Source organism: Silurus aristotelis (genome assembly GCF_946808225.1).
Source record: "Silurus aristotelis genome assembly, chromosome: 5".
Lineage (NCBI taxonomy): Eukaryota > Metazoa > Chordata > Actinopteri > Siluriformes > Siluridae > Silurus > Silurus aristotelis.
The window spans coordinates 3,814,252-3,841,340 of record NC_139578.1 but is presented as its reverse complement, the minus strand read 5'-3'; the positions used below and the strand labels follow the sequence as shown (position 1 = coordinate 3,841,340).

The following is a 27,089-nucleotide window of genomic DNA, read 5'->3' as shown; positions in this document are numbered from 1 at the left end:
TGGTAAACACAAAAGAGAGGGGACGGGTTAGAAACTGGCTTTTTAGCGAGGGCGTGCGGGTGGCGTCCACGGCAGGCGTCTACCTTTGCTGGCCTGAGCCTCCTTGAGGAGATCCATGATGGTTTTCTCGGCCTCTTTGAGGCGGTCCTCGAAGGCCTTGTCGCTCACTGTATCCTGGCTGCCCAGGTTGTCGATCAGATTTTGCAAGTCGTGGAGCTTCTGCCTCTGCTGGTTCACCTGGAAAGGAAAGATTGTTTATTAGAGCTAACAAGTGCAATACTGGCGTAGAATGTTGGAAACGTAAAGGTTTTTTATGGCATAAGAAAAAATCTAATAGCATCTTTTTTTTATTATTATTATCATTACCCTTGAAAACATCAATGGCAGGGGTATTTAAAAAAAAAAAAAAAAAAACAAACAAAGGAACTAGAGTTAGCGCAGTGTCACTGTGGCTCCTCAATACGTACCGGAAATATGATTTGTAGTGTGTAAAACTTTGATTTTGTGAATGCATGAAAATCGACGCCACTTTCGTTATTTATTTTTATTTATTATTATTATAATTTTATTTTATTTTTTTACGTTTTTTGCGTTATATGTCCAGCTTCAAGAATTTCTCTCAAAAGGAAAAAAATACACAGAAAAAATTCAAAAATTAAATGTAAAAAAAAAAAAAAAAAAAAAAAGAAAAAATTAAGTGAGAAATTAAGACTCGTTCCGTTACACCCCTGGTAACTACTATAGGACATTCCAAAACTGATCGTTACTCTAGCACTGGACAGCTCCTACCTTGTCCCTGACGAGGCTGTAGCAGTTAGGACACTGCTGGCATCCGGAAATGGAGCGGTTGTAGAAGTAGTTCTCCTCGCACATATCGCAGCGAGTACCGACAAAGCCGGGGCGACACTCGCAACGCCCGTCGTCTCTGCACTGAGCCGTCCGGGAGCCCTCGGGGTCACAATCACAGGCTGTGACGAGACACAAAGTCTTAAAACGAGGGGGGAAAAAACTTTATAATTAACGCGCTCAAACGACCGAAGATCGTCTTACGTTTGCATCCGGACGAGCCGAAGCCGAAGAAGTTGACCTCGCAGCGATCGCAGTGCTGCCCCGTGACTCCAGGCTGACACTCACATTGGCCGCTCGCGATGTCGCACTGGCCGTTGGTGGAGCCGACGGGGTTGCAGTTGCACCTATCGGACGGTTCGCAAAAAGCACGAATCGGTAAACGAATTCGATGAGAAAGGCGAAATTTCATAGTTTTTAGCGTTTTTAAAGTACCTTTGGCAGCCTTCTTTGCTCTGCAGGTTGTAGAAGCCGGCCTCGCAGGCGCTGCAGTCTCTGTTGATGACGTGAGGGAGGCACTCGCACTGCCCCGTGACCTGCATGCACGTCGAGTCTCCATTCACCGTGCCGTACGGTGAGCAAGCGCAAGCTACAGACGTGAACGGGAGAGTCGGGGGTAAAAAAAAAGACTGGTGGCATTAATAATGATAATAAAAATACTCAAAAATAATAATAATAAATAATATTGAATGCAGAAATTAAGGAAAATTTTTTTATACTAAAATAATTAACAAAAAAATGTATATTAGTACTAAATAAAAGATACAAATATAATAAAGTAAAAAAAAAATATGAGATAAATGTATTTACAATAGTACAGAAACTGAGTATCAACCAACATGACACAACCTTGGCAGCTCTCTGGCTCCCTCTGGTGCCCTCTGGCAGGCACTACTGCGAACCGTAACCCAACGCATGTGCAATACCGGGGACTCATAGGGTAAAACTATTAATAAACCCATTATGGTTGAGGAGGTTGGGGTTGGACAACTACAAGTTTTTAGGTGTTCACTTAAACAGCAGATTGGACTGAAGGACCAACACTGATGCTGTGTATATGAAGGGGTTGAGCAGACTATTTCCTGAGGAAGCTCAGATCATAAAATTTTTTAATATCAGTCTGTTTTGGTAAAGTGCCCTTTATAGAGCAGTGGTCTGCTGGGGGAGCAGCATCCGTGCCAGGGATGCAGGCAATTGTGATCAAATCATCCGCGACGGCGAATACATTCTGTACTCGGACACAAACTGGCCAGATCGGAGACAGTGAGGAAACCGAACAAACTCCTGTCAATCATGGAAAATCCATCCCACCCAGAAAAAAAAAAATTCCTACCGTACGCCATTGCACTGTAAAATGACCCACCTCTTATATACACATCCCATTATTCGCATTAGCCGGACATTTTAAGGGCAATAAATGATTGAAGATACTATGGGTTCCCTCTTGCGTCCAGTTCCTCTCAAGGTTTCTTTCCTCTCGAGTTTTTCCTGCACTCTCCTTGATTCTTTCTTACTATATTATCTGTGTAAAGCTGCTTTCAGACAATGTCTATTGTTAAAAGTGCTACAATAATAAAAACGAACTGAACTGGCTGCCCTGGACGGTACCCACGTTTGCACTTGTCGGCGGGGTTGCTGGCCAAGGCGTTGCCGTAGAACCCCTCTTTGCAGCGGTCGCAGAAGAAGCCGTTGGTGTTGTAGATGCATTTCAGGCACTCGCCGCTGTCGCGGTCGCAGTTGCCCACGGCGTTCGGGTCGATGTTGTTGTTGCAGTTGCACGCCCGGCACGGCCTCGTGGGACCGCTGGAGGCCTGAGGGTTGCCGAAGAACCCGTCGTCGCACAGCTCGCACCGTTTCCCTGAGGAGCACGAACATCAAGGCTTTCAATATAAAAATCCAAGACGGATCGGAACATTGGATTAGATTCGACTCGACATTGTCATTGTGCAAGGTACATGTAGAGAACCAGTGGAATGCAGTTGGCATCTAACCAGAAGTGCATAAGCAGTGTGATAAATAAGGGTATGGAGTCCATACGTACAGGGGTGAGGGGTGAATAATGTACAGAAGTAAAAGTAAAAACTTGAATGAGGGGTGTAACAGGACCGGACTTTCGGTTCGGTACACACGTGTACCGAAATGTAGTCCTTTTTACGAACAGAGTTAAAATCCGAGTTACCTCACGAAAGTAAGTGGCGGACCGCAAGTCTGTATGTTCTCCGCCTCGCATTTTAAGTGCAGTGTCATAGTTTTATTTCTTTTATTCTTATTAAACTTGGAAAAACATACACAAGAACGGCAGGGGTATACACAGAAACTAGAGTTAGCGCAGTGTCACTGTGGCTGACGCACTTGTTTTACGCCTCCATCGCCACCACTTCCTGCATTTTTCCTGGGTGTAGCGCTATGGATTCTTTAGCGATTTATGTCCAGCTTCAAGAATTCATTTGTATTACCGAAATGGGGTCTAACAAACGTAAACTATTGAATTTTTCTATTGATTTTATTCTATTCAAATCAATTTAATTTGTGCTAATTTAATCGATTACTGAATTTAGTCAAGATAATAATATGGCATTTATTGGATGTATTCAATTTTGTTTTGCTATAGTTAATTTTTTATAAAATATAATTTAATATAATTTTGTATATTATTTTACCAAGCAGGCAAATTGTTTGTTAAATGAAAACTGTTGATGTTCACAAACAAAACAAACGAACAAAAAAAGACAAGCAATTTTTTTATTTGCGTTTCTTCCCCAAAATTGAACATCGAACTGCGATTAAAAAAACAGGGGGTACGTAGCAAACCATGTATTTTGCGTACCGTTACACCCCTAAGGAGCGAGATGTACCTGTGGTGCCGGCTGGACAGTTGGTGCACACCACCTCTCTGGTTTTGGGCACGACAGCGCAAGTGGCGCCTGCGGGACACGGGCACTTTACGCAGACTGAAGGTGAACCGACCGTGGCGTTGTTGTAGAAACCGTCCTTACACCTTTCGCAACTCATGCCGGCTGTATTGTCCTGGCAGTCGCACATTCCTGGAAGGAAAAAACAAATAAAAAAGGAAAAAACAAACAAAAAATTTTAATAAAAGAAAACTGGTGTGATAATGTACCGCCCCCCAAAAAAAGAATGCCGGCGAATAGGAAAGGCGTCTGGAACCTGTTTCAGGGTCACAGGTGTCGCTGTGGCCGTTGCAGTTGCAGGCTTCACAAGGGCTGAACTGGCCCAGCGCCGGTCGGCTTCGCCTGTACCCCAAAGCGCACCTCCCGCAGTGCTGACCCTCGTAACCGGGAGGACACGTACACCTCTCGACCCAGCGCGCCGGATCCCCGTGTCCTCGCCGCGCAGTCACCAGGGACACGTTATCCAGATATCCGGCACCTAGACGTCGAGATTGATTGCCAGACTGTCAAGACTCATTCGTAACATGTGCTAGTTTTTCTCTATTTCTCTAGTTTATTTCCATCAGAAGGTTTTCAGTCCTGAAATTTGCCGGAATTATGCAACCCTAGTGAGTATCTACTAGAATCTTTGCGCTGCTCCGAAATGTGTCTACTGTGCTATACTTAGAAGTCATGCGTACTTCTCTCGCTGTAGGTTCCACGGATCTTGATGGCAGTCAGGTTGTGGAGAAGCTTCTGGAACTCTGCGTGTTGCAGCTCTGGTCTCCAGGGCGAATCTGGGGTGTGATGAAGCCTGTCGGATACAACATGCGTGTTTACATTTGACTGATCAAAATATTGGTCAGAACTCAGACCGAAGATTAGAACTCAGCTCACCTGAACACAAAGGTCTGCATCTGGTCTCCAGGATACGAGTTTCCCTGGGCGATAAGGGGCACGGCGATGCGGTGCCCAGCTCCCTCCAGCACCACGTCCTCGGCTGAGAGACGTGCGTCGCGGCGCTCTACCCGGAAGTTGAGCGTCAGGTTCTGGCCGTAGCTCAGGAAGTGGTTCCCCAAAAACTTCTCTACAGGCACAAGGAATGTGTCAACCAGGTTAGCGCGCTCCGTCCTCTCGGTCACGGACTCGTATCGGGGAGCGGTTTCAAATTCTGGAGGCTCGAGCTCCAACACTGGGCTTCTATTTCCAAATCAGAGGTCAAACCAACCTAAAAATTCAGCGCTAGCTGGGTGGTGCTGGGATTTGAACTAACGACCTTTTAATGGGACGTCCAGCATCTTAACTAGAGGCCGAACTATTAATCAGTTTTGCTGATTAATCGGCAACGACAGTTGATTGCCGGAAACAATGGATATCAGCAAAAAGTAAATACCGATGGTTTTTCCAGGTTGCATTATACAGCACAATAGCGGCCTCTAAAGGCAAATCACTGTGATGTTTGTTTGAAGCGTCTTTTCTTATTATTTTTGGATGTACCAGTTTTTATTTATTTAGCGTGTTACTTTTTGGTGTGGTTTGAATGAGTCGTTTTTCATCAATATTTATTTATATAATTAATATACGCATATTTATTGAGTAGCGGTCGACCTCCAATCTTAACCACTGAGCTACCACATTCCCAGATTGTGTGCGTTCCATGGGATTCATGGTTTGGAGTGGAAGATCTCAAGTAGCCTTTTATACATCAGCACCTGACTCCACTTACATATATGGGGTGGATTTTCATGGCACTTTAGACGCTAGAAATTGAAATTATTTTCAGCGGATGTACCTGGAGCCACAAAGTACATGGGGAAGTAATCCTCTGAAATGAGCGAGATCTCCTGAGAGCTCTGAGACCACTGCACTGGCACGCTGGAGCCATCTCTCTGCTGACCCTTCCAGTCTTCATCACCTGCCGGCGGCAGAAACGCAACAATTAGCAAAACACACTCGCGATGCGAACCGCATTCTCATTTTACGAACTAGCATAGGGACTCGCCTCGATCGAAGGTGGACGTGATGCGGTGGATGCTGTAGCCCTCTGCGCTCTCGCATACTGTGGAATGATGGAAGCAGAAGCAAGGCGTGCATCCCTGAGGGTTCAGGCTGTCCAGGTTGAAGAAGCCCAGTTTACACCTACAGGGGGGGGCGTACAAATCACAATCCGTTAGTGAGGATACACTGAATTTCCAGGACCTAGTCGAAGGAGGGCCACGCCCCCTGTTGGAAGTTTGGAACATGAAAAGTTGGGAAAGTAAAAGTGGAAAAAATTGCTGTCAATTTTATTTTTTTTTTTTTGCTGTTAACTTATATTTAACATTTTCGCTCCATGGAAACTTCAAGGCTGGTCAACGCCCACGCGATCTGATCACACAGTGCTGCTAGTAACTAATAAACAGCCTACTGGTGCGTAAACGAATGGCCAGGTCTGTCCAAGTCGTACGTCAAAGCTGATCTTTTTATTTTAACGGTCAATAGATCCAAACTTCATGGCAAGGAGTATTACACGCGCACACGTTTTTTCACGAAACAGAAAAGCTGTAATCACGGGAATTCTTTCACATTGGTGAACTCCTAACACTTCTTATTAGCTCATCGCTCACTGCGTGACCATGGTGCTCTAATCTGTTCTATTGTGATTAAATTGTGTGATTTACAACTAAAAAAGATGTATAAAGTCTACATAGGGCTGTGTATTTTCAAAATTCTATGCAAGTCTACATAATATACAGATCTATGTCAGTCCATAATATAATATCCGTTTATGTAAATAAAAGTCTGTGTAGGGCTGGGCAATCAAAAATGGTCTATATAAACCTATGTAATATAAAAGGTCTTTGTCGGGCTCTGGAATTGAAACCGTTTGTAGTACTACGTGATTTGAAAGTCCATGTAGAACATTGCAATATATAACATTATGTAATGTATATTTAGCCCTACAAAATATAAAAGATTTATATCAGTCTGTGTAATATGAAAAGTCTGAAAAATACGTCTATGTAAAATGGAAAGTGTACGTAAGTCTATGGAAATCTATGTCAAATAAAAAGTCTGCAGTATAAAAGTCTACACAAGTTAATTTTAAATGGAAAGTTTACGCAAGTCTATTTAAAATGCAAAGTCTAAACAAGTCTATTTGAAATGGAAAGTCTACGCAAATTTATTTAAAATTAAAAAAGTCTCCCCAAGTCAATATAAAATCCAAAGTCTACACAAGTCAATTTGAAATGGAAAGTCTATGCAAGTCAATTTAAAATTGAGTCTACACAAGTCTACTTAAAATTGAAAGTCTACGCAAATCTATTCAAAAATAAAGTCTACATAAGTCTGTTTAAAATGGAAAGTTTACGCAAGTCAATTTAAAATAAAGTCTATTTTAAAAATAAAGTCTATGCAAATCTATTTAAAATGGAAAGTCTAGGTAAATCTATGTAATATATCTATGTCTATGCAAGTCTCTAATATATGATGCTTATGTGGGTCTACGTAATATAAAGGTCTATGTACATCTATGTAATATATGAAGACTATTCAGGGCTGTGTATTAGATTAAGTCTATGTCAGTGTATTTCAAATCTAAAGACTAATTGAGTTAATGCAAGGTTAAAATATAGGTCTATGTAATATTAAAAGACGATGTAAGGCTGCGTGTAATGTAAAGTTTACGCTAAACTATATCATGTATATGAAATATTAAAAGACCTATGTAGGGCTATGTAATGCTATGTGATAGCAGAAAGAATATGTAACTCGTGTAATATGAAAAGTCGTTGTAAAGTAACAAAGCCTAAGCCATGCAAATGATTCCATTCGCTAGCACTTGCGTTAAATTACAAGCTCCTCATCCGTGACTCGGGAGGTGGTGACATGTTTATCCGTTTAAATATTTAGCCTTTCGCTCCATTCACATCTGGCAAGAAAGTAAACAAGGAGCAGTCTCCCAGTGATTTAAAGATGTATACACAGAACACGAAGCCATGGTTCCTGTTCAAGTGGTGTGTTTGTGTGCGGACGTACAAGAATGTACGCATGAAGGGGGATGGAGGGCATATAGTCGGTACTGTATGAAAGCCCTACATGGCATTGCTCGGGGGGCAGTTGCTCCTATCTCGGCGCTATTTTCTCCTGTCTCCGAGGCGGCCCCTAATTCCGTCTCGCGCGCGCATACTTCCCCAATTAGCAGTCTGTCTGTGCGTCTGTCTCTGGGACTTTCCGAAGCGAGTAAACCCCAGAAAAGCTTTTAATAACCAACAGCTGATTAAAAGCATGGTTCTCCTCCTGAGTCCTGGGAGCTTTCGAGCATGTCGATTCAGTGCGGGACTGCAGGATAATTTAAGAACAATGTAAATCCTCACTGGTTTTCTCCCCTGCAAGTCCCGGTCTGGGGGGGGCGGGAGTGGGGGTTGGTCGGCAGTAAACCGAGACATAGAGAGAGTGTAAGAAAAAGAGAGAATGTGAGTGCGTGGTAGGTGCGAGGGACCTGTCGCAGCTGAATCCGTCTACGTTTCCCTTGCACTGGCAGCGTCCCGTATTGACGTCACACTCCTGTGTGCTTCCCGATGGGTTGCAGGAACAGGGCCTGCGGAGGAACAACGATAGCCGTTAGAAGAAACTTCCACTAAACACTGAATATCACACTTTCGCACAATCATTTCAAGTTTGTACCTGCAGCCTGCTTCGGTCAGCGAGTGATATCCGGGCTGACAGCGGTCGCACTTGTCACCCATGACACCCGGCTTGCAGCTGCAACGCCCTGTGTTGTCGCACTGAGTGCTCAGAGAGCCTGGACAGAGAAGAGGACGAATGTTGGAAATCAGAAATCTCTCGCGTATACAAAATCCGGCGTCGCAACTCACCGACTGGGTTGCAGTTGCAGGCCAGGCAGCGCTGATCCGGACCCATTCGGTAGTAGTTGGCCAGGCAGCGCTCACAGTTGGGGCCGTCCGTGTTGTCGGCACAGTTCCGGCAGCGGCCTCCGTGCCCCGTGGCGCGGTACAGAGACAGGTCGAAGTCGCATTCTCTGCTCTTGCCGTTGCAGTTGCATGCTGGGGGAAAAAAAAAACAAGGTCACGGTCACAACTTGGGCCGATATGATGCCGCAACATGAAGGCCAACACGGTCATGTTCAAAGCCAAACTTGAATCCACGCGTCTCACATTCAAGTACTTTCAAGAACCGTAGGAACACTGCACTATGATGCCACTACATGCCAATGTGCCGCAATACCGCCTCTTAAAAGCGACTCAAACGCCACGCTAGTGGTTATACGACACCGCATTACTAGTGGCCAATTTCAGAATCACGGTTTAGTAGTTACATTACTAGTGAAATATATATTTTAAATGTATACTATTTGGAAAAAATCACTCGGTTCAATTCGGTTCAATCGCGATGACTATCGCTCAGAGACGCAAAACAGTGCCGTGTTTGGAATTATTTTTATATGAAAACAGGCAACGTGGTGTCTAAAACGTGAGTCTCTCAATATCAACGTCTTGTTTATTAAACCGTTTTATATCACATTTGTAATCATGCTGATTTTTGGAGGGGGAAAAATTTGCCATCTGATTTTGATTCATTGTATGGAAAATGATAAATTGTACACATTTTCTGCCCCATATCATGAATTTTGCAATCGTTCCAAAAGCATTCCAATAAATGAATCATGCGCTCTCTGTAGGTGTGTTTTGTTTTGGGTTTATGTCGACTCGCACGTCGTTAAAAACAACAAGTACGATATCGTAGACCTTGAGTAAAGAAAGTGCCTTCTTGTATGGTTAGTAGATGAGTGGTGGTGGGGATTAACTGTGCAATTTCCTCCTCGCTGCATTTTCACGGAGGGAAAGTGGAAAATTGACTGGACAGAAGCGGTTTTCACTGCATTATAAAAAGTCACCGTAATGGCACTATGACATCGTTAGAACGCCAATGCGATGTCATTACAACGCTGCTGTATCTCCAATATAAGACCTCTCTTTATCTCATCACCTTAATGCCTCGCTATTACCACCCTGTCTCACCAAAACACCATTAGAAGTCACTATAATGCCCCTATAGATCCCTAAATGCCACTAATGACATCAATAGATCATTATAAGCCCCAATGATGCCACTTTAACGCCACTTTTAGGGCAACATATGCAGCTACGATCATCATAAAAGCACTATTGTGCCAATTTAATGTTTCTACAACGCTACTATAACTACTTTATGCCACCGATAAAATGCCACTATAACATCGCCAATATGTCACTACTGAAATATTACAACATGCTACGCCAATGCCACCATCAAGCCACTTTTACGCCATTACATCACCACTTTGGTGCTATAAAGGCACTAATGTAATCGCATATAATGTAACAGCACTATAACCTTACTATAAAGCCATTGTAATGCCATTATAATTCCCTCTTAGGCCATTACAATCTGTGCCACGATATGCCACTACAATGTTACCAGAACACTCCATAGTGCACATACATATAAATATATATATATATATATATATATATAAAAGACCACTCTACCTACATTCTTACACCCTACGAAGCTTGTACTTTAGTCACTATACCATCACTATGTCAAATACAGTACAAAGTCACTGTAATATCAAGATAAAGCGAGTACAACACTATGATGTCGCTACATACCAACATATTGCTAAAAAAACAAAACCTTTTGAATGCTGCTATAATGCTTATATAACACGATGATGCCACTACATGCCACTATAATGCCACAATGCCACCACTATGGCAAACATTCTCTCTCCTATACCCTCTAATGCCAAAATAATGCTAACCAAAAAAAAGCCTCTTGAAATGCTGCTATAATGCTTAAATAACACGATGATGCCACTGATGCCACTATAATGCCACAATGCCACCACTATGGCAAACATTCTCTCTCCTATACCCTCTTATGCCAGAATAATGCTAACAACAACAAAAAAAAGCCTCTTGAAACACTGCTATAATGCTAATATAACACGATAATGCCACTACAATACCACCACTATGGCATATATAAAGCCACTTTGATGCCAGAAATGATTATATAAAACGATGTCACTGCATGCCTATACATAGTCACGATACCACCACTGTCACAGTTTAAGCCACTCAAATGTCATTATAATGCATTTACAACACTATAATGCCACTACATTGGATTATAATGCCACAATACCACTATGGCATATCTAAAGCCTTCACAACGCCACTAAAATGCCATGCCATTAGCAGGTTGGCTACAATGGTTATATAACACCACTGTTACTACATGCCGATATAATGCCACAATAACAGTAATACAACATTATGAGGTCAATACTCCAATATACTGGATCATCATCTCCACTATGGCATATATAAAGCCTCTCTAATGCCAGTTTCATGCTAATATAACACTGGGATGTCACTATTTATAAATACAATGCCACAATACCACATATGTGGCATTCATAAGGCCAATTTAACACTAATACGATGTGAAAGAACTTAATTTGTATTAATCGTTCCAACATTAAAACCCCTTTCCACTTTTTATTTGAGAAAGTACGGAATCCGTTCCAAGCAGGAAACTGAACTCACGCAGGCACTCGTTGGCGTTGTCGGCAGTGGCCCGTCGCCACGGGCGGTCGTTATAGAATGGCTTGCACTCGTCGCAGTCGTCGCCCCCGGTGTTGTGCTTGCAGTTACACACCAACTTGCTGTACTCGTTCTTCACGCACTCGCTGGCATGGCCGTTACACTTGCACCTATGGAGGCGAGAAAAGCAGGTGGTCACACACAGACACACACACACCTATACAATATACTATAGCACTGTCACAAAGGACGCTCGCATCCTGACACGAGAGCGGAAAGACGGATGTCACGGAATGGCGGACTGTTCAAACAGCGATTGAGTCACGCTGTTTACGGAGCCTATCGCTATGTCACCGCGCCTTTGTACTGCTTAATGACTTTTCTTTATAGACCTGACCTTTGGATCACTCGCTAAGGGCGCCATTGTCTTCTACTTTTTCCCCCCTTCGGGGCACGAATAAAGGCCTCCACAGTAACACGCCTCCTTTAAACAGCTTCGGTTAGAACGGTAGGAACAAATTCCACTGGTCTTCGTGGGGACATGTAATCTACATTTTTTTGGACAAAGGTATTAGGACCATTTCTCCCAGCTTTATACAGTTCCTCTCCAAATCACAAAGCTGTAGGCACACAAATGCATAGGATGACTTGGGAAAGAGTGGAAGATCACCTGGTATAGAGCTCGGATCTCAACCATATTGCGATAAATCGGAACGCCGAACCCACCCTTCCTCACCTCCCCTTTACCCTTGTGGCTGCACAAATATCCACAGTTCAACATCTGGTGGAACATCTTCCCAGAAGAATGGAGGTTAATTTAAGAGCTAATGGGGACTGAATGTGGAATGGAAAGCATAAAAAGGCCACAAACTTTTGTTCATATCGGATTTATTGACTTAAAATGCTTAAAGGCCCCTCAAGAGAGGGCGAACCTCCGAGGGAGTCACCCTGCACTCATTACCCAAAATAAAGGAGGGAATACATTTCCATTTCTTCTGCAGCCATTTAGAAACCAGAGCCGAGCCACAATGCTTCGTCTGTGATCCCGAAGCAAGAGGCGACGGCTTGAACATTCTCCTGCCGACACTTTTGACGAGGGGCTCCTCGGCGCGAACAAGAGAGGACTTGTGAGGCTAGTCACCTCTCGGCTATTGTCTCAGGTGTTTCTTGGCAAAGCCGTGCGGAAAATGTGATGGAAGGAACAAAAAAGAAAAAAAAGTGTAGGTCATGTTCTGCTGTTTGGAACTACGGTGCGCTATAATTAAAGCTGGCGAAGAAAAGCGAGGGCGTCGAGCAACACTAAAAACGTTCGGATTTAGACCGGTGGCTGAGGCCTGAACTGGATTTCTTTTGTTAAAACACGGACCCTATAACTATGTCTTGATAATCACTCGAAAAACCCTTCTGACAGAGAAGATGTACACTGGATGGGCATTGGATGTGGCAGTTCCTTAGCTACATCGCTTAAATTAGTTTAAAATTTCACAGGGTTGTTTTATTTGGGACAAACTTCGACGTTCCTGTTTCCCAAAATATAAACAATCTAGCAGACTGAACTTCTGCAAAACTTGCCTGGGCAGACTCTTGTATCTGACCCTGCCCATTTTATTATTTTTGTCCCATTGCTGGGGAAAAGTTGCTGGCAGGATTTTATTACTAGTGTATAACAGGATGGTTATATGTTAGTCTTCTTTTACGGTCATAACGCTACCTCATGGCTGAGGTCCTTCCCCCTAAATACTCATAAAAATTTTGTACCGTCTACCCCAGGGGTACCCAAATTAACAGTCTCAACCCCACGTGAGGTCTATGATTAAACGTAGACTTTAAGAGTAAAGACCTTTAAGTATTAGGCCAGTGCCCCTATTTTAGACGTGGTTCATGGCGACAATCTTGACGTCGTGATTTTTTAATAGCTGAATGCAAACCAGGCAAAATAACATTCTGGGTTTGTTAGATCTTCACACTAGACTGGGACAAAATTGGCAAACCAGATCTTTATAGATTAGGAATTTCAAACCCTGACAACATGAGGATGCTATCTCTACGTTATTAGTCACTTTGGGTTTGGGGGTCTGCAGCCTTGCAGTATTAATCGACAACTTGCTCCTGTTCCCTCCGCCTTGTAATCCCGTGCTGGGGTGTAGGAATGTCAGGAATGTTTGGGTCGTGTAATGGAAATCTGATCAACGTTTCGAGGAGATTAAGGCAAAAAGACAAGATGAGGAGCAGACCGGGGAGCTGTTTAACATGCTTTTAATGCTAGTCAGATTTGTATTTTTTTTTTTTTTTTTAAAACAGCTCTCTTACTGATTCATACAAGCAAAAACCTCAACATGATTCAGGGGTCATATCTCTAGAAACTCGCGCAAGTTGTTACTATGCTCTCAAACTTCATGCTTTTTGGATTTGAAAGTCCGGGACTGAAAAAAAAGTTTAGTACATGTTTTTAATGAGGGGAAAGAAAGAAACCTTTGCAACATAAAGCAATTTGATCCCAAAACTCACCGTCCTCCTACAGCGAAGTCGGAGATAGCGTAGTAGTACGACTTGAGCACTTTGGGGTCATTGAAGACTTCGTCTCCGAACGTGTTCAGTCTGTTCAGGGTCACTCGGATGTCCGTCGCCGTCACCCAATCCTGCGAAGGACAGCGTGTTAGTTAATCGGCCAGCGTGTACAATGCATTGCAGCGAAAAATAAAACTACTAGGCAAAATTGTGTTGGCACATCAAACATTGTACGCTGTATATACACCTGACTATTCTAGCCATATGTGGTCCTTCTCCACACACAAACATGGAGGCACACGATTGGTCACCTGTTCCAGCATGACAATGCCCCAGTGCACAAAGCCTGCTCCATTAAGATATCCTTTACATGGGTTGGAAGATCTTGAGTGACTTGCTATAAAGCTTGGACCAAAACTCTAGTGCACCCTGAGTGCACCCCAGGCCTTTTCTCATCACCTACATCCGGACCTGATTTTACCAACACCCTTGTGGATGAAGGAGCACAAATCTCCAAAGAACCTAAAGAAACATCTTTCAAAAAGAATGGAGGTTATTATAATAACAAATGGGGGCAAATATTCCTTGAAAAACTCCACAAAGCTTCATATGAGGCATGAGAAAGTGTGTAATGTGTAAAGCCCAGCTGGCAAAGAACAGCAAAAAAGCCTCGAGCTATTCTGACACCTTATCTGTCGCACACAGCTGGGATTCGGGGCATGTTCCTGCTCAGGCAAGCTGCCAAAGTTTCTTTTCTCACACACACACAGACACAGACACACACACGGGTTCAACCCATGTAATGATTAGTAATAATCTTGGCACAATAGTCAACTGTAAAAGCAGACAGTTTAGTATAAAGTCTGCTCTGTAAATAAATAAATAAAAACTCCTTCAAATTGTGTTGCAACACTAAAAGAAAAAATTTGTGTAGACATAAACACGTCCAAAGAAGTCCCCCCTCCTCTCCAAAGTTCCTGGGCGCCCGTCCAGCTGAGATGCCTCGCATCTGATATACACGCCTCCGCCTGCAAACTTGCAGCCTGAGTCAACTCCACAAATCACTACACTCTATGGACAAATGTTTGTGAACATCTGGGCATATCATTTGTGTGCTTTCTCAAACATCCCATTCCATATTTGAGCTCATTCCGCCACAAGGGGTTTTCAGCAAAAAACAGCTACTGATGTAGGCGACGTGAGGATCTCCGAGTTTGGGTCAGGATTCCAGTTTGTTTTAAAAAGGCTAAACCCTAACGCTGGCCACTCGAGCTCTTTTCCGCTGAACCCATATCTTCATGAAGACACAGAGCAAGATTTGGGTCTCCTAGTTTCAAATGAAACTCCCCCGAGTCTGTGGTAACGAAGAACCGTACACGGCTGGGGGTCCAAATACTTTTGCAACATCCCGTACAATCTCTGAGGGGGACAGCATTTGAATTGATACGCTATATTTTTTCCACGCGTAACCAACAAAACTGATGTTAAAAAAACGATTAAAAAGGAATATATTACCTAAAGTGCATTATACGGCCAAAAGCATTAGGACACCCTTTTTTTCCCCCCGCCATGTGTGTTACTTCACGAAACTGCTCGCACAATGTTGTTGACACACAATTGTCTTGAGTGGCCTGCTAGGGGTCAACCCTATTGAACACCTTTGGGATAAGTTGAAGCCACCTTGTTTCTTTTTTAAACATTCTGTGAGAAAAAAAAAAACGCTAGCCAAGTGTCACGAGTATTCAACTCTATTGTGTTCAACTGTATTGAATTTGGCTAGCTGTCCCAACTAGCACCTAGTCTTACTACAATATGTTAACTATTACCACAAAAATATTGCTAAGTTGCTTCCTAGGAAACACAACACAGGGCAGCATAGTGTATTTTGAACTTGCTAGCTTACTAGCTAATAAGGGTAGGATTTTTTTTTCCTCAGAAAAAAAGCACAGACCAAGAAAGAATCGGATTCTTCAGACCAAAAACAGTCAATTATCTTACAACTGAAAAGCACCACAACGACAAAATTTTTTGGTGATTAGCATTTGATTAACTCAGTCAATAACTTTGTGTTTGTTTCGTTTAGTACATTGAATGCCTTGTCATTTTTCTTTTCAAGCCAAATTTCATTCCAAGCAAAATGTCATGAGGTGCGAGACCCTTAAGCTTTATTGAGTTTGACTAGCTAACTCCCGCAACATACGTTATCAAAATGCTTTCGTAGGGAGGCACAATATGCTGGATTTTGGACTTGCTAGCTTACAAGCTAATAAGAGTAGGATTTTTTTTTTCCTTAGAGAAGAGCAAGCGGCACAATTCGATTAGCAGTTGATTAACTCGGTCAATAACTTTGTGTTTGTTTTGGACGTCGACTGCCTCGTAAATTTCTTCAGCGCCGAACTGAACGACCAGGTTGTTTCTCACGCATAGATTGCACGTGTTTCCCAAGCACATCTGGCTCGCCGGATGCGTAAAACCCATGAACAGACAAACACTTTCCAGCTGTGATCACGTGCTGCCAAGTGAGATCAGGGCCAGGGGTGGGAAAACTGGAGGAGTCCCCTCGAAACATGCTGCAAATCCTGGCGTTGACCAGTGAACAAGAGATGTTTCCTCTTGTCAGGAATATCTCTCACACATGCATTCCCATATGGTAGCTTGTTTCGATGCCAGGCCGTGCCCAACTCTACACCCGTGAATCATCCTGCCCTCCCCATGCATTAGACGCCTTCACAACCAGACGACTAGCTGACTCACTGTTCTCACACTTCAGTCATCGATTTAAATAAACTGAAGGAAAGTGTGTGTGTGTGTGTGTGTGTGTGTGTGTGTGTGTGTGTGTGTGTGTGTGTGTGTGTGTGTGTGTGTGTGTGTGTGTCTCTCTCTCTCTGTCCATGACGGTGTCTGTGTTCAAATATTCACCAATTCCCAAGGCAACAAGGTTAAACAAAAGAAAGCTCGCCTGGTTTACTAGTCACCCCCAGATTATCAAGTTTAATGCCTTTAATGGCTAGTTAAATATTGGTGTACAGGGTTGCCAGGTCTTAACTTAATAAAGAGACTTTTTTTCCTTATTTTTCTAATCACCGTAGTGCGCACGCATTTCCGATAGGTCATCGATTTAAAAGTATTGGACCACAAACTGTTACCACAAACTTGAAGGAGGAGTCACGCAATTGTATAGAACGTCTTCATGGGCATTAGATTGCATTAAAATTTCCCTTTGCTTAAACTAGAAGTCACAAACCTGTTCTAGCATGGTAATGCCACTCTGCACAAAGCCGGCTCCATGAAAATATGGTTCACATAGTTTTGGAGTGGAAGATCTGCCATAGAGCTCCAACCATATTAAACACCTGTGGGATGAATCGGATAGCTGACTGCACCCCCCCCAAGCCTTCTCAACAAACCTACCTCAGGATGCCGGACTTTATTAACATTTGGACATGGCGTCTTACCTGGAGCACCGCGCTGCTGTCGAAGTTGTACGCGCTGGGGCGTCCCTCGAGCGTCGAGAAGGCCACGTTTCCGCCGGTGAGCGGCGAGATGTCACTGAACTCGTCCGTGCAGAGCGCCTGCTGTTCATCCTCGCCGGTGCGGATGAAGCCTCTGTTCACCTTGCTGTAGGTTTTCTCACACGAGCCACTGTAGTACTGGTACGGGATCCACGGGCCGTCCTCGCGCGTGCGCTTGTAGATGACGAAGCTCTCCGGGCGGCTGGTGTGGAACTTCAGGCGCACGTAGGTGATGTCAAAGGACTTGCCTGTGGAAACAAAGAAAGGTCAGAAACGGTGAAATCAGGATCAAATAAATAGAAGTTTGCTTCAGACTTCCAGCTCGTGTGATATTTTGGCAGCCTGGACAGAAGCAAGCAAAAACAGTTATAAATGTCAAGTATGATAAAGTGTTCAGAGATTGAGCAGCAAGGACTGAAATCGAATGCTTTGGATGACGCTTAAGAACAAAGCGTTCCTCTGAATGGAACACAGCAATCCCATTCCCGCCCGCTCCTAGTGGAATTCTCAACAATGCCTTAACCGATCGCTTGGCCTTCTTAACCAATCACACCTGCATTTTTACCTCACCATTTGGACCTGCAGGTGATTTTTTTTATTTTTTGTGGTGAACTATGTTGCCACAACGCAAAGCAAAAAGCATCTGAAGTCTGCAGTTTTAACTTTAACCTACATACACTATATGGACAAAGGTTTCTGGACTCCAGACGACAAGATTTGCACGTGTTTTTGGAACCCATTTGCTCTTATAGTAACCCCCACTCTTCTGAAAAGATGTTCCACCAGATTTTGGAGTGTGCTTGTGGAGATTTGTGCTCATTCAGCCACATTAGCTCTGATGTAGGTGAGATAAGGAGGCCTGGGGAACACTTAGCATTTCAATTCACCCCATAGGTTTGAATCAAAGCTCTTCAGAAGGCCACTCAAGATCTTTCACTACAACTCAAGGAAAGCATATCTTTATGGAGCTGACTTTGTGCATAAAAGCATCATCATGCTAGAACAGGTTTGGGTCTCCTAGTTCAAGTGGAAGGAAAATCTTACGCTACCGCATAGACATGCTATAAGATTGTGTGCCTCCAAGTTTGTTGAAGAAGCACATATGTCTGGAAATGTCAGATGTCCCAATACTTTTTCCCCCAAATAGTGTTATCAGTTGGTACATTTTGCCTTATGTGTTTTTGCATTTGTAAAGAGCATTTGTAAAAAAAAAAAAAATACTTTTTATATGGTTTTCTTGGCGTGTTTAATTTTTTATTTTTTTTTACCCAAGAATTGCTTTCAGCTCCGATTTTAAGCAGCTCGCCGGGTCCTCCAGCAATACCAGCAAGCATGTCGGAACGCATTCGGCAAGCCTCAGCAGGCGAGGCATGTTCGAGAGGACGAGCACACATCTATACAGCGCAAGCGAACAAAACCCTTATAGAAACACGTCATTTATTTTGCGTAAAAGGAAAAACGACACCATCAATCAACGAGGACACGACGTGGGGTGGGGGACCACGGTGTTAACGGTGTTTGCTCTGGCAAGGAATTTGCTTTCCAAATAAAATCTACAAAAGGCATGCAGCAAGACCCATTTATGCCCGAACTATGTGGACATAAAGACTGAACGAGAAAGGGAAGGGGGGAAAAAAAACGTTGAGGAAGTTTGTCAACCATTATCAGAGGCGCCTCCGACGTTGGGTTGTGAAGGTTACCATGGCGATGTCCTTGCTGACTTTCAGGTGCACACGGCAGACTGGCCAAGGACAAAAGCTTGAGCGAGAGAATATTTTAACAGCAGGATGTCAGGCTTTGTTTGTTCGCGCAACACCATGAACATGATCAAGGGGTCAAGTTCCTTGACGCAATGAAAGATCATATAACAAGTGCTCGGGAGACCCGGGTACAAAAGCTTGCACCTAACAAGAGCGAGATTCCTGCCTATGCGGGAACTAATCCAGGAGGTACTCACGTTTCGACCGATGACTCTCGACAAATAGTTGGCAGCGGGACAGCTATGAGTTTCTCACAACCTTGAGTACTGGCTTGACCTAAATTACCCCACCAGCGATTTATACAGATGGCTGGTTTGGAAAAGGAAGCATCAGCCTTACAGTGCTGCAATAACAGCACCTCTATTGCCACTAGTTACCATGGTTTCACTGGTCTCTACAACCCTGGCTTGAGGCCACGACTTGCAAATTCCCAACCTCCATCCAGTGAACGCCCCCTCAATTTGAAATTCCTACTCGTCTTCGAGCGCGAGTTCTTGATTTGAATACTAAGTGACACTCGGAGCATTAAATGTAAACACAAATGCGCGTTATGAAAAAATATATTGAGATGCGTGGCATTTCCCACCGCATGTAATTCTTCCCCAAACTTTTACCACAAAGTTGGAGGCACAAAATTGTAGATGATTTACTTCGATGTGGTATCATGATATCTTCCCTTCACTTAAAGGGGAAACTAATCTTTTCCAGCAGGACTGTTCCCCTGTACACAAAGCAATCTCCATGAAGATACGGTTTACATAGGTTTGAAGATCTGGGGAAGATCTACATTGGCCTCCTATAGAGCTCTGAACTCAACCTTTTGGATGACTTGGGATTTTGATTGCACCCCAGGCCCCCTCACCTCGCCTACACCAGTACATGACTTAAATAAAACTCTTGTTGGTATGATATTAGAATGAAGCACAAAGAGCACTTCAGCACTCTCTGTGCCCTGCTAACATCCAGCTTTGGTCCCAATCACTCAGGCACCTTAGAGACGGGGCAATTCACACCAAAAAGTTATCCCCCTTTCAGAAGTGCTCACAATGAATTGTTTTTTAAATAGTTCCAACAATGTCATGTGAAAAATTTAAGTTCACGCTTGATGGTCAATGGTCCATAAAGTGGTGGAAATCACTGTATATCCTGAGAGCTATCAATCACTTCCTTTAGAGCAGCTGCTGGGCAGAAAAAAAAAAAAAAAAACCCCGTTCAGCACTGCAGCTGCATGAGAAGACGCAATAGGTGTTCCTTCGGAGCCTAGGAACCAGCCTGAGGGAAATGTTCTACTGCTCAGGGTTCCCAGGAGAGAAGAATCAGCAGGCAGGACAGCAGTAAAAAAAATTATGGTGTTAAACACGTATTTAAAAACTTTACGCTTCTAAGTGAACCTATAATAGACAGCTCGCGAGTCAGAATTAACATGTAGAAGTCAGAGGAGGGAAAAAAAAGGTCACCAAAATATTCGGGGCACCTGACTTCCCCAGCCATATGCGGTTCTTTCACAAACGGTACCCACAAAGTTCCCAAAAAACTGTTTGCCATCACTTGAACTAGGAGACCCAAATCTGTTCCAGCCCGACAATACCCCTGTGCACCAAGCCAGCGCCACGAAAATATGTTTTACATGGGTTGGAAGATGTGAAAGATCTTGACTGACCTGCTATGGAGCTCTGACCTTAACCTTTGTGTGTTTAATTGGAACGTTGAACGCACCCCAGGCCTCCTCACCTCACCTATATCAGTATCTGACCTACTTTACTAACAGGGTGAATGAGCACAAATCTCCACAAACACAACCCATCTGGTGGAACATCTTCCCAGAAGAGTGGAGGCTAATATAAAAGAGCAATATGGGGACTCAATATGGAAAGCAATGTTCACAAAACACATACAAATCTTTTGTTTGGGTGTCAAACTTTGGTCCATTGTTACTTTGGTTCAATAACATGTTTGTAGCCCCTCCATCGGAGGAAAGTCCGTGCGTACGAGCCGTTACTCAAAACATAGCATCTCAACCGATCGGATTTCAAGAGTGGCATTATTAAAAGAAAGAAAACGCAAAAATTATGTATTTTAGTCCGTGAATGCGACTATTGGAGAGCGTTTTTCGAATAGAAGCCAACAACTGTGTTGCTTTGGCAGACTTCCCAAGAGGTCCCCATTAACCTTTGTACATTTGCAAAAAAAAATTATTCATTACAAATGAATTCGCTGAGCTGAATTCAGCGATCTGTGGGTTGACGCTAGAACGTTCCGAGCTCCCGACTGTATGACTTGTTCTGTGTCTATAAGGTCAGGAGACAGAGGAGGGGGTTGTACCATGGCTCTGGTTCCCTGTTGGAATGTGCTTCTACAGAGCGGAGTGACGCCAGCCGTGGGGGTGGGTTGGGTTGGAAGAAGGGAAGCCAGGCATGCAGACGATCAAAAGAAAGCGGATGACAAGTGACTACAAGAGATGGTGATTATAGAAGAGCAGCACGGAGATAAAAAAAAAAAAAAAATTATATGGCCTGTTTGGGTTTTGACGCAAGAACCAAAAGACCCCCTAAAACTTAACAAAATGCAAAACAGTTGGTCCGCAACAGGTGTACCAGGACCAGATGATGTTTAAAGTCAGTGTTTTTCTGTTTAAAAAAAAATTATTAACTGGGGTTTTAGTGGAGCTCAAGTGCTCGTTAAAGAACATGGGAAAAATGTTTCGAGGGCTGCTCTTGGGGCTTAGACTGCAACCATAAATACAGGCCTCTCGACCAGAGCGATCTAGGACATGCCTGTGAAACGCACCAAAGCTCTCGGGATCCAGCGGTGAAACAAAACCTGAAGTCTAATATGAAGAGAAAGTGTCCTGTGGAACATCTTCCCAGACGAGTGAAGGTTATTATAACAGCATATAGGGACTAAACGTGGAATGGGATGTTCAAAAAAAGCACATACGAATCAGATATGGTCAGGTGTCTACAAACGGTTAAAAGTGTATTTGAGAAAAATTGTATGAAGAACAAAATAAGGACTATATTATAAAAGTGAGAAAAAAAATCTTAAACACAAACCAGGACTTTAGGAGCTATGAAGCATGCAATGCTCTTAAAGGTTCTGTCATGGTTGTTCAAACAGACCATTTCTTTAAAGAATAACACAAATAGCACATGCTGAGTATTTGGAACCTCATTTATTAGGAACGGTTTTGTTTACTTTGGAAGAAAGCTCTGAAAAACTGGTTTCGCTTTTCCAAAAAGAAAACATTTCCAGGCGTGATTGCTCAACCACTGCAGATTTGGAAAATCGGACTTCGGAACAAAAACCAGATTCAAGCCCAAGAGCTCATGAATCACAGCCACAGCATTAAAATATTCTACTACAGCGTCCGAGGAAAAATAATATTTCAAATAGAAAAACTATTTGAAGCCTATATATACTCTGGCATGCGACGTGCTAGTTTTGCAAACGAACGTGCCAGAAAAAGACTGTCCGCCAATCGTCGCTTGAAAGAAGGCCCTAACAAGTGGTGCTATTTGGAAAACCCTGATCACATGACCTGCTAGTTTGGATGGTTTGCGTGAGATGCAAGAGAAGCTAGCTCAGACACAGGAAACAAAAGGCTAGATTCAAACCTGTCCTCACAGGAGAGCTATCTCAAGCCGACGTCTACTCAAAAGCCCCCCCGCGACCAGCCCCATGATTCAAATAACGCTTGTATGCGCTAAAAAAAATAATCCTATTAGTGCTTATTCACAAGTTCACGGGTCAGCGGGGCCTTTTTAAGTGTCGACAAACTGCCTTTCATCGAGGATGTTTCGAAGATGTGAAGGGAGGTCACGGGACATCCAAAGGCGATGGATGCTGCTAAAATAAATCGGCAAAGTAAACAAGGACAAACTAGATTTCACAATTCGCAACGTTTACTTGTAAAAAAAAAAACAAAAAAAAACAACTACTTACACACTGACAAAAAAGAAAGGAATTTTGACCACAAAAAAAAAAAACCTGGTGTACGTAACAGCAGAAATGTTAGACCAAACAACTTGCTGTTGCTTTGACTGAGAACACCAACGCTTTGCCACTTCAAAGGTCAAACATTGCACATATTATGGCTAAAATTTAAAACACTAGATGTCTGAAGCTCTGAAACTCTGCACTTGCATTTTCTGAGGTAACGTACACAAAAGTTAGTCATCTTTTACCTCAGAAAATTGACCTTAGGATTCTGCCTTTTGCCAAATGATCGTATTGTAATAATGTGGTCGATCAAAAGTCGCATGCAGTAGTTGATCGATATATCGCGCTATTATATATATATATATATATATATATATATATATATATATATATATATATATATATATATATACAGTGAGGAAAATAAGTATTTGAACACCCTGCTATTTTGCAAGTTCTCCCACTTAGAAATCATGGAGGGGTCTGAAATTTTCATCGTAGGTGCATGTCCACTGTGAGAGACATAATCTAAAAAAAAAAATCCAGAAATCACAATGTATGATTTTTTTAACTATTTATTTGTATGATACAGCTGCAAATAAGTATTTGAACACCTGAGAAAGTCAATGTTAATATTTGGTACAGTAGCCTTTGTTTGCAATTACAGAGGTCAAACGTTTCCTGTAGTTTTTCACCAGGTTTGCACACACTGCAGGGGGGATTTTGGCCCACTCCTCCACACAGATCTTCTCTAGATCAGTCAGGTTTCTGGCCTGTCGCTGAGAAACACGGAGTTTGAGCTCCCTCCAAAGATTCTCTATTGGGTTTAGGTCTGGAGACTGGCTAGGCCATGCCAGAACCTTGATATGCTTCTTACAGAGCCACTCCTTGGTTATCCTGGCTGTGTGCTTCGGGTCATTGTCATGTTGGAAGACCCAGCCTCGACCTATCTTCAATGCTCTAACTGAGGGAAGGAGGTTGTTCCCCAAAATCTCGCAATACATGGCCCCGGTCATCCTCTCCTTAATACAGTGCAGTCGCCCTGTCCCATGTGCAGAAAAACACCCCCAAAGCATGATGCTACCACCCCCATGCTTCACAGTAGGGATGGTGTTCTTGGGATGGTACTCATCATTCTTCTTCCTCCAAACACGTTTAGTGGCATTATGACCCAAAAGTTCTATTTTGGTCTCATCTGACCACATGACTTTCTCCCATGACTTCTCTGGATCATCCAAATGGTCATTGGCAAACTTAAGACGTGCCTGGACATGTGCTGGTTTAAGCAGGGGAACCTTCCGTGCCATGCATGATTTCAAACCATGACGTCTTAGTGTATTAGCAACAGTAACCTTGGAAACAGTGGTCCCAGCTCTTTTCAGGTCATTGACCAGCTCCTCTCGTGTAGTTCTGGGCTAATTTCTCACCTTCCTTAGGATCATTGAGACCCCACGAGGTGAGATCTTGCATGGAGCCCCAGTCCGAGGGAGATTGACAGTCATGTTTAGCTTCTTCAATTTTCTAATTATTGCTCCAACAGTGGACCGTTTTTCACCAAGCTGCTTGGCAATTTCCCCGTAGCCCTTTCCAGCCTTGTGGAGGTGTACAATTTTGTCTCTAGTGTCTTTGGACAGCTCTTTGGTCTTGGCCATGTTAGTAGTTGGATTCTTACCGATTGTATGGGGTGGACAGGTGTCTTTATGCAGCTAACGACCTCAAACAGGTGCATCTAATTTAGGATAATAAATGTAGTGGCGGTGGACATTTTAAAGGCAGACTAACAGGTCTTTGAGTGTCAGAATTCTAGCTGATAGACAGGTGTTCAAATACTTATTTGCAGCTATATCATACATATAAATAGTTAAAAAATCATATATTGTGATTTCTGGATTTATTTTTTTAGATTATGTCTCTCACAGTGGACATGCACCTACGATGACAATTTCAGACCCCTTCATGATTTCTAAGTGGGAGAACTTGCAAAATAGCAGGGTGTTCAAATACTTATTTTCCTCACTGTATATATATATATTTTTTTTTTTTTTATGAAAAGTGTTTAATATTTGCAATAAAACTTATTCGTATTTTTTTTTTACTACTGAATATTTCTTTAGTACCTCAGAGAATGTTACAAATATTCTGCACAATAAATGGTTTTCTTTATTTTCTACATATCGATCGACCACCAGTCACACGACTTTTTATGATATGAAATCTTCAAGTGTTAAGTTGTCATAAAAATACGACAATATTGCTGATGTATGTATACAGAAGGAGAGCGATTCGTAAGCAATCAGGAGGTTTTTCCACCATGAGAAAGTCCTCTCAAACGGCTTGTTTTTGCAAACTGAATTATAGGTGTTCTGCTATAAGTGGGAACAGGAGGTGACGTCTCATGGATGTTTCAGGTCTAATATTAAAATGTTCATTTTGAAAAAGAAAAAAAAAAAATGAATTATTAAAAATTTTAAAGTTTTAGTTACCTGTGAATTAAAAAAAAAAAAACAAAGAAACCCACCCCCATCATCAAACCCATGAGTCTACCAATCCGTCTCCAGGTTCTGCTCATCCTCAACCCTGGTGCTCTGTAATTATCCCCCCGTACAGGTGAGCTACACATAAAAGCGAGCTTCAAACACTTCGAAATTTTTGGAAAAACTAAAGCCGGCCTCCAAAAAAAAAAAGGGGGAGTCAATGGCGTGTCAAATTAGTGTCAAATGTCAACATGGGTTTAACCGTCGTTATTTTTCATTCCTGGTGAGTCCTTCACTGGCTCGCTGCCCTCTTGATTGTAGTGTGTGTGTGTGTGTGTGTGTGTGTGTGTCATACAAGAAGCAGCGAGGCACTTGTGAAACTGGGCCTCTTCGAGCATTCCTCTTTCAAAGTCCAATCTTACGAGTGCACACATGCACGTATATATACACACACACACACAAAGAAGAGAGAGAGAGAGAGAGAGAGAGAGAGAGAGAGAGAGAGAGAGAGAGAGAGAGAGAGAGAGTGAGAGAGAGTGTAAGTAAGAATGAAAGTCCCCCTGGGAGAAGCCCAGGATTAGGGGGCGCTGTGAGAATCCAGAGGGACGCAACGCATTTGGCCCAATTCAACTTCCTCCCATGACCTCATAGCATTCTTGCTCCATGCTCCGAACAATCGCAGCTTTGACGCACCGGGCACGACTGTCCCACCTCTTCTCCCTGTGCAAAAGTTTGCGCCAGCTGCGCTATCGGCCAGCTGTGGGAGATATGCGCAACATCTGTTGGACTCTTCACTCCCACGGAACCTACCGTGAGACTTTACATAGCGCACTCGAAACACTAGAAAACCAGAGCGATTAGAAAAGTCTTAGACATCCGGAATCTGCATTCATTTTGACAGCCCTAATAGATAGACACACACACCAGAACACGTGTGTGTGTGTGTGTGTGTGTGTGTGTGTGTGTTAAATGATATGCATTCATTCAAGGCTTCACTGCCTAAGAAAAAATTTAAAAAACAAAATTCTTTACTTTTAATTCTTTATTAGACAAAAAAAAAAGGTTTGTCTTTTAAATAAATAAAAAATACATAAATACAAAATCTCAGTTTTTTATTGTATTAGTTCATATTAAATTTGCCCTAAAAAAATAAAATAATTCCTATTTAAATTAAATACAGCGAACAAATATGATAAATATTTATGTGTTCGCTGTATGTAATTTAAATATGGATTTTTTTTTTTTTGTGTGTGGGGGGGGTGTGTGGGGGGTTGAAGATCACTGTAAATCATAGGAATAATATAAAAGTTGATTTTGTCTAGTGAATGAAAGTCGGAGTTTTTATGCGAATTTTTCTCAAGATGACTTTTTAAAATTGTCACGTCCGGAAAAAAAGAATGCAAAAAAAAATATAATTATTCATGGATTTATTTGCATAATTTTTCGCTCAATTTTATCCATGTTGTGACTGTATATGGACCATTCGATTTATCAAAAAAGGGTGGTGGGGGATAAATAAATAAAACTCCCCCAATACAGTTTCTCCTTAATGGAGTAACTCTGG

At 42.7% G+C, this 27,089-nt stretch overlaps 1 protein-coding gene across 1 annotated transcript in view; it reads right to left on the bottom strand.

The window, feature by feature from the left end:
• lamc1 (laminin, gamma 1) overlaps nucleotides 1-27,089 on the bottom strand; it is a 56,205-nt gene that overhangs the window by 6,911 nt on the left and 22,205 nt on the right. The window contains exons 2-18 of the mRNA XM_083541608.1: nucleotides 17,296-17,600; nucleotides 13,841-13,971; nucleotides 11,336-11,502; nucleotides 8,597-8,785; nucleotides 8,406-8,523; nucleotides 8,221-8,319; nucleotides 5,740-5,876; nucleotides 5,530-5,652; nucleotides 4,635-4,824; nucleotides 4,439-4,551; nucleotides 4,015-4,236; nucleotides 3,702-3,890; nucleotides 2,459-2,704; nucleotides 1,282-1,435; nucleotides 1,051-1,193; nucleotides 790-968; nucleotides 84-237 (exon numbers count right to left, since the gene is read on the bottom strand). Coding sequence (XP_083397734.1) covers nucleotides 84-237; nucleotides 790-968; nucleotides 1,051-1,193; nucleotides 1,282-1,435; nucleotides 2,459-2,704; nucleotides 3,702-3,890; nucleotides 4,015-4,236; nucleotides 4,439-4,551; nucleotides 4,635-4,824; nucleotides 5,530-5,652; nucleotides 5,740-5,876; nucleotides 8,221-8,319; nucleotides 8,406-8,523; nucleotides 8,597-8,785; nucleotides 11,336-11,502; nucleotides 13,841-13,971; nucleotides 17,296-17,600 — 2,859 coding nt within the window. The remainder of the gene's footprint in view (nucleotides 1-83; nucleotides 238-789; nucleotides 969-1,050; nucleotides 1,194-1,281; nucleotides 1,436-2,458; nucleotides 2,705-3,701; nucleotides 3,891-4,014; nucleotides 4,237-4,438; nucleotides 4,552-4,634; nucleotides 4,825-5,529; nucleotides 5,653-5,739; nucleotides 5,877-8,220; nucleotides 8,320-8,405; nucleotides 8,524-8,596; nucleotides 8,786-11,335; nucleotides 11,503-13,840; nucleotides 13,972-17,295; nucleotides 17,601-27,089) is intronic.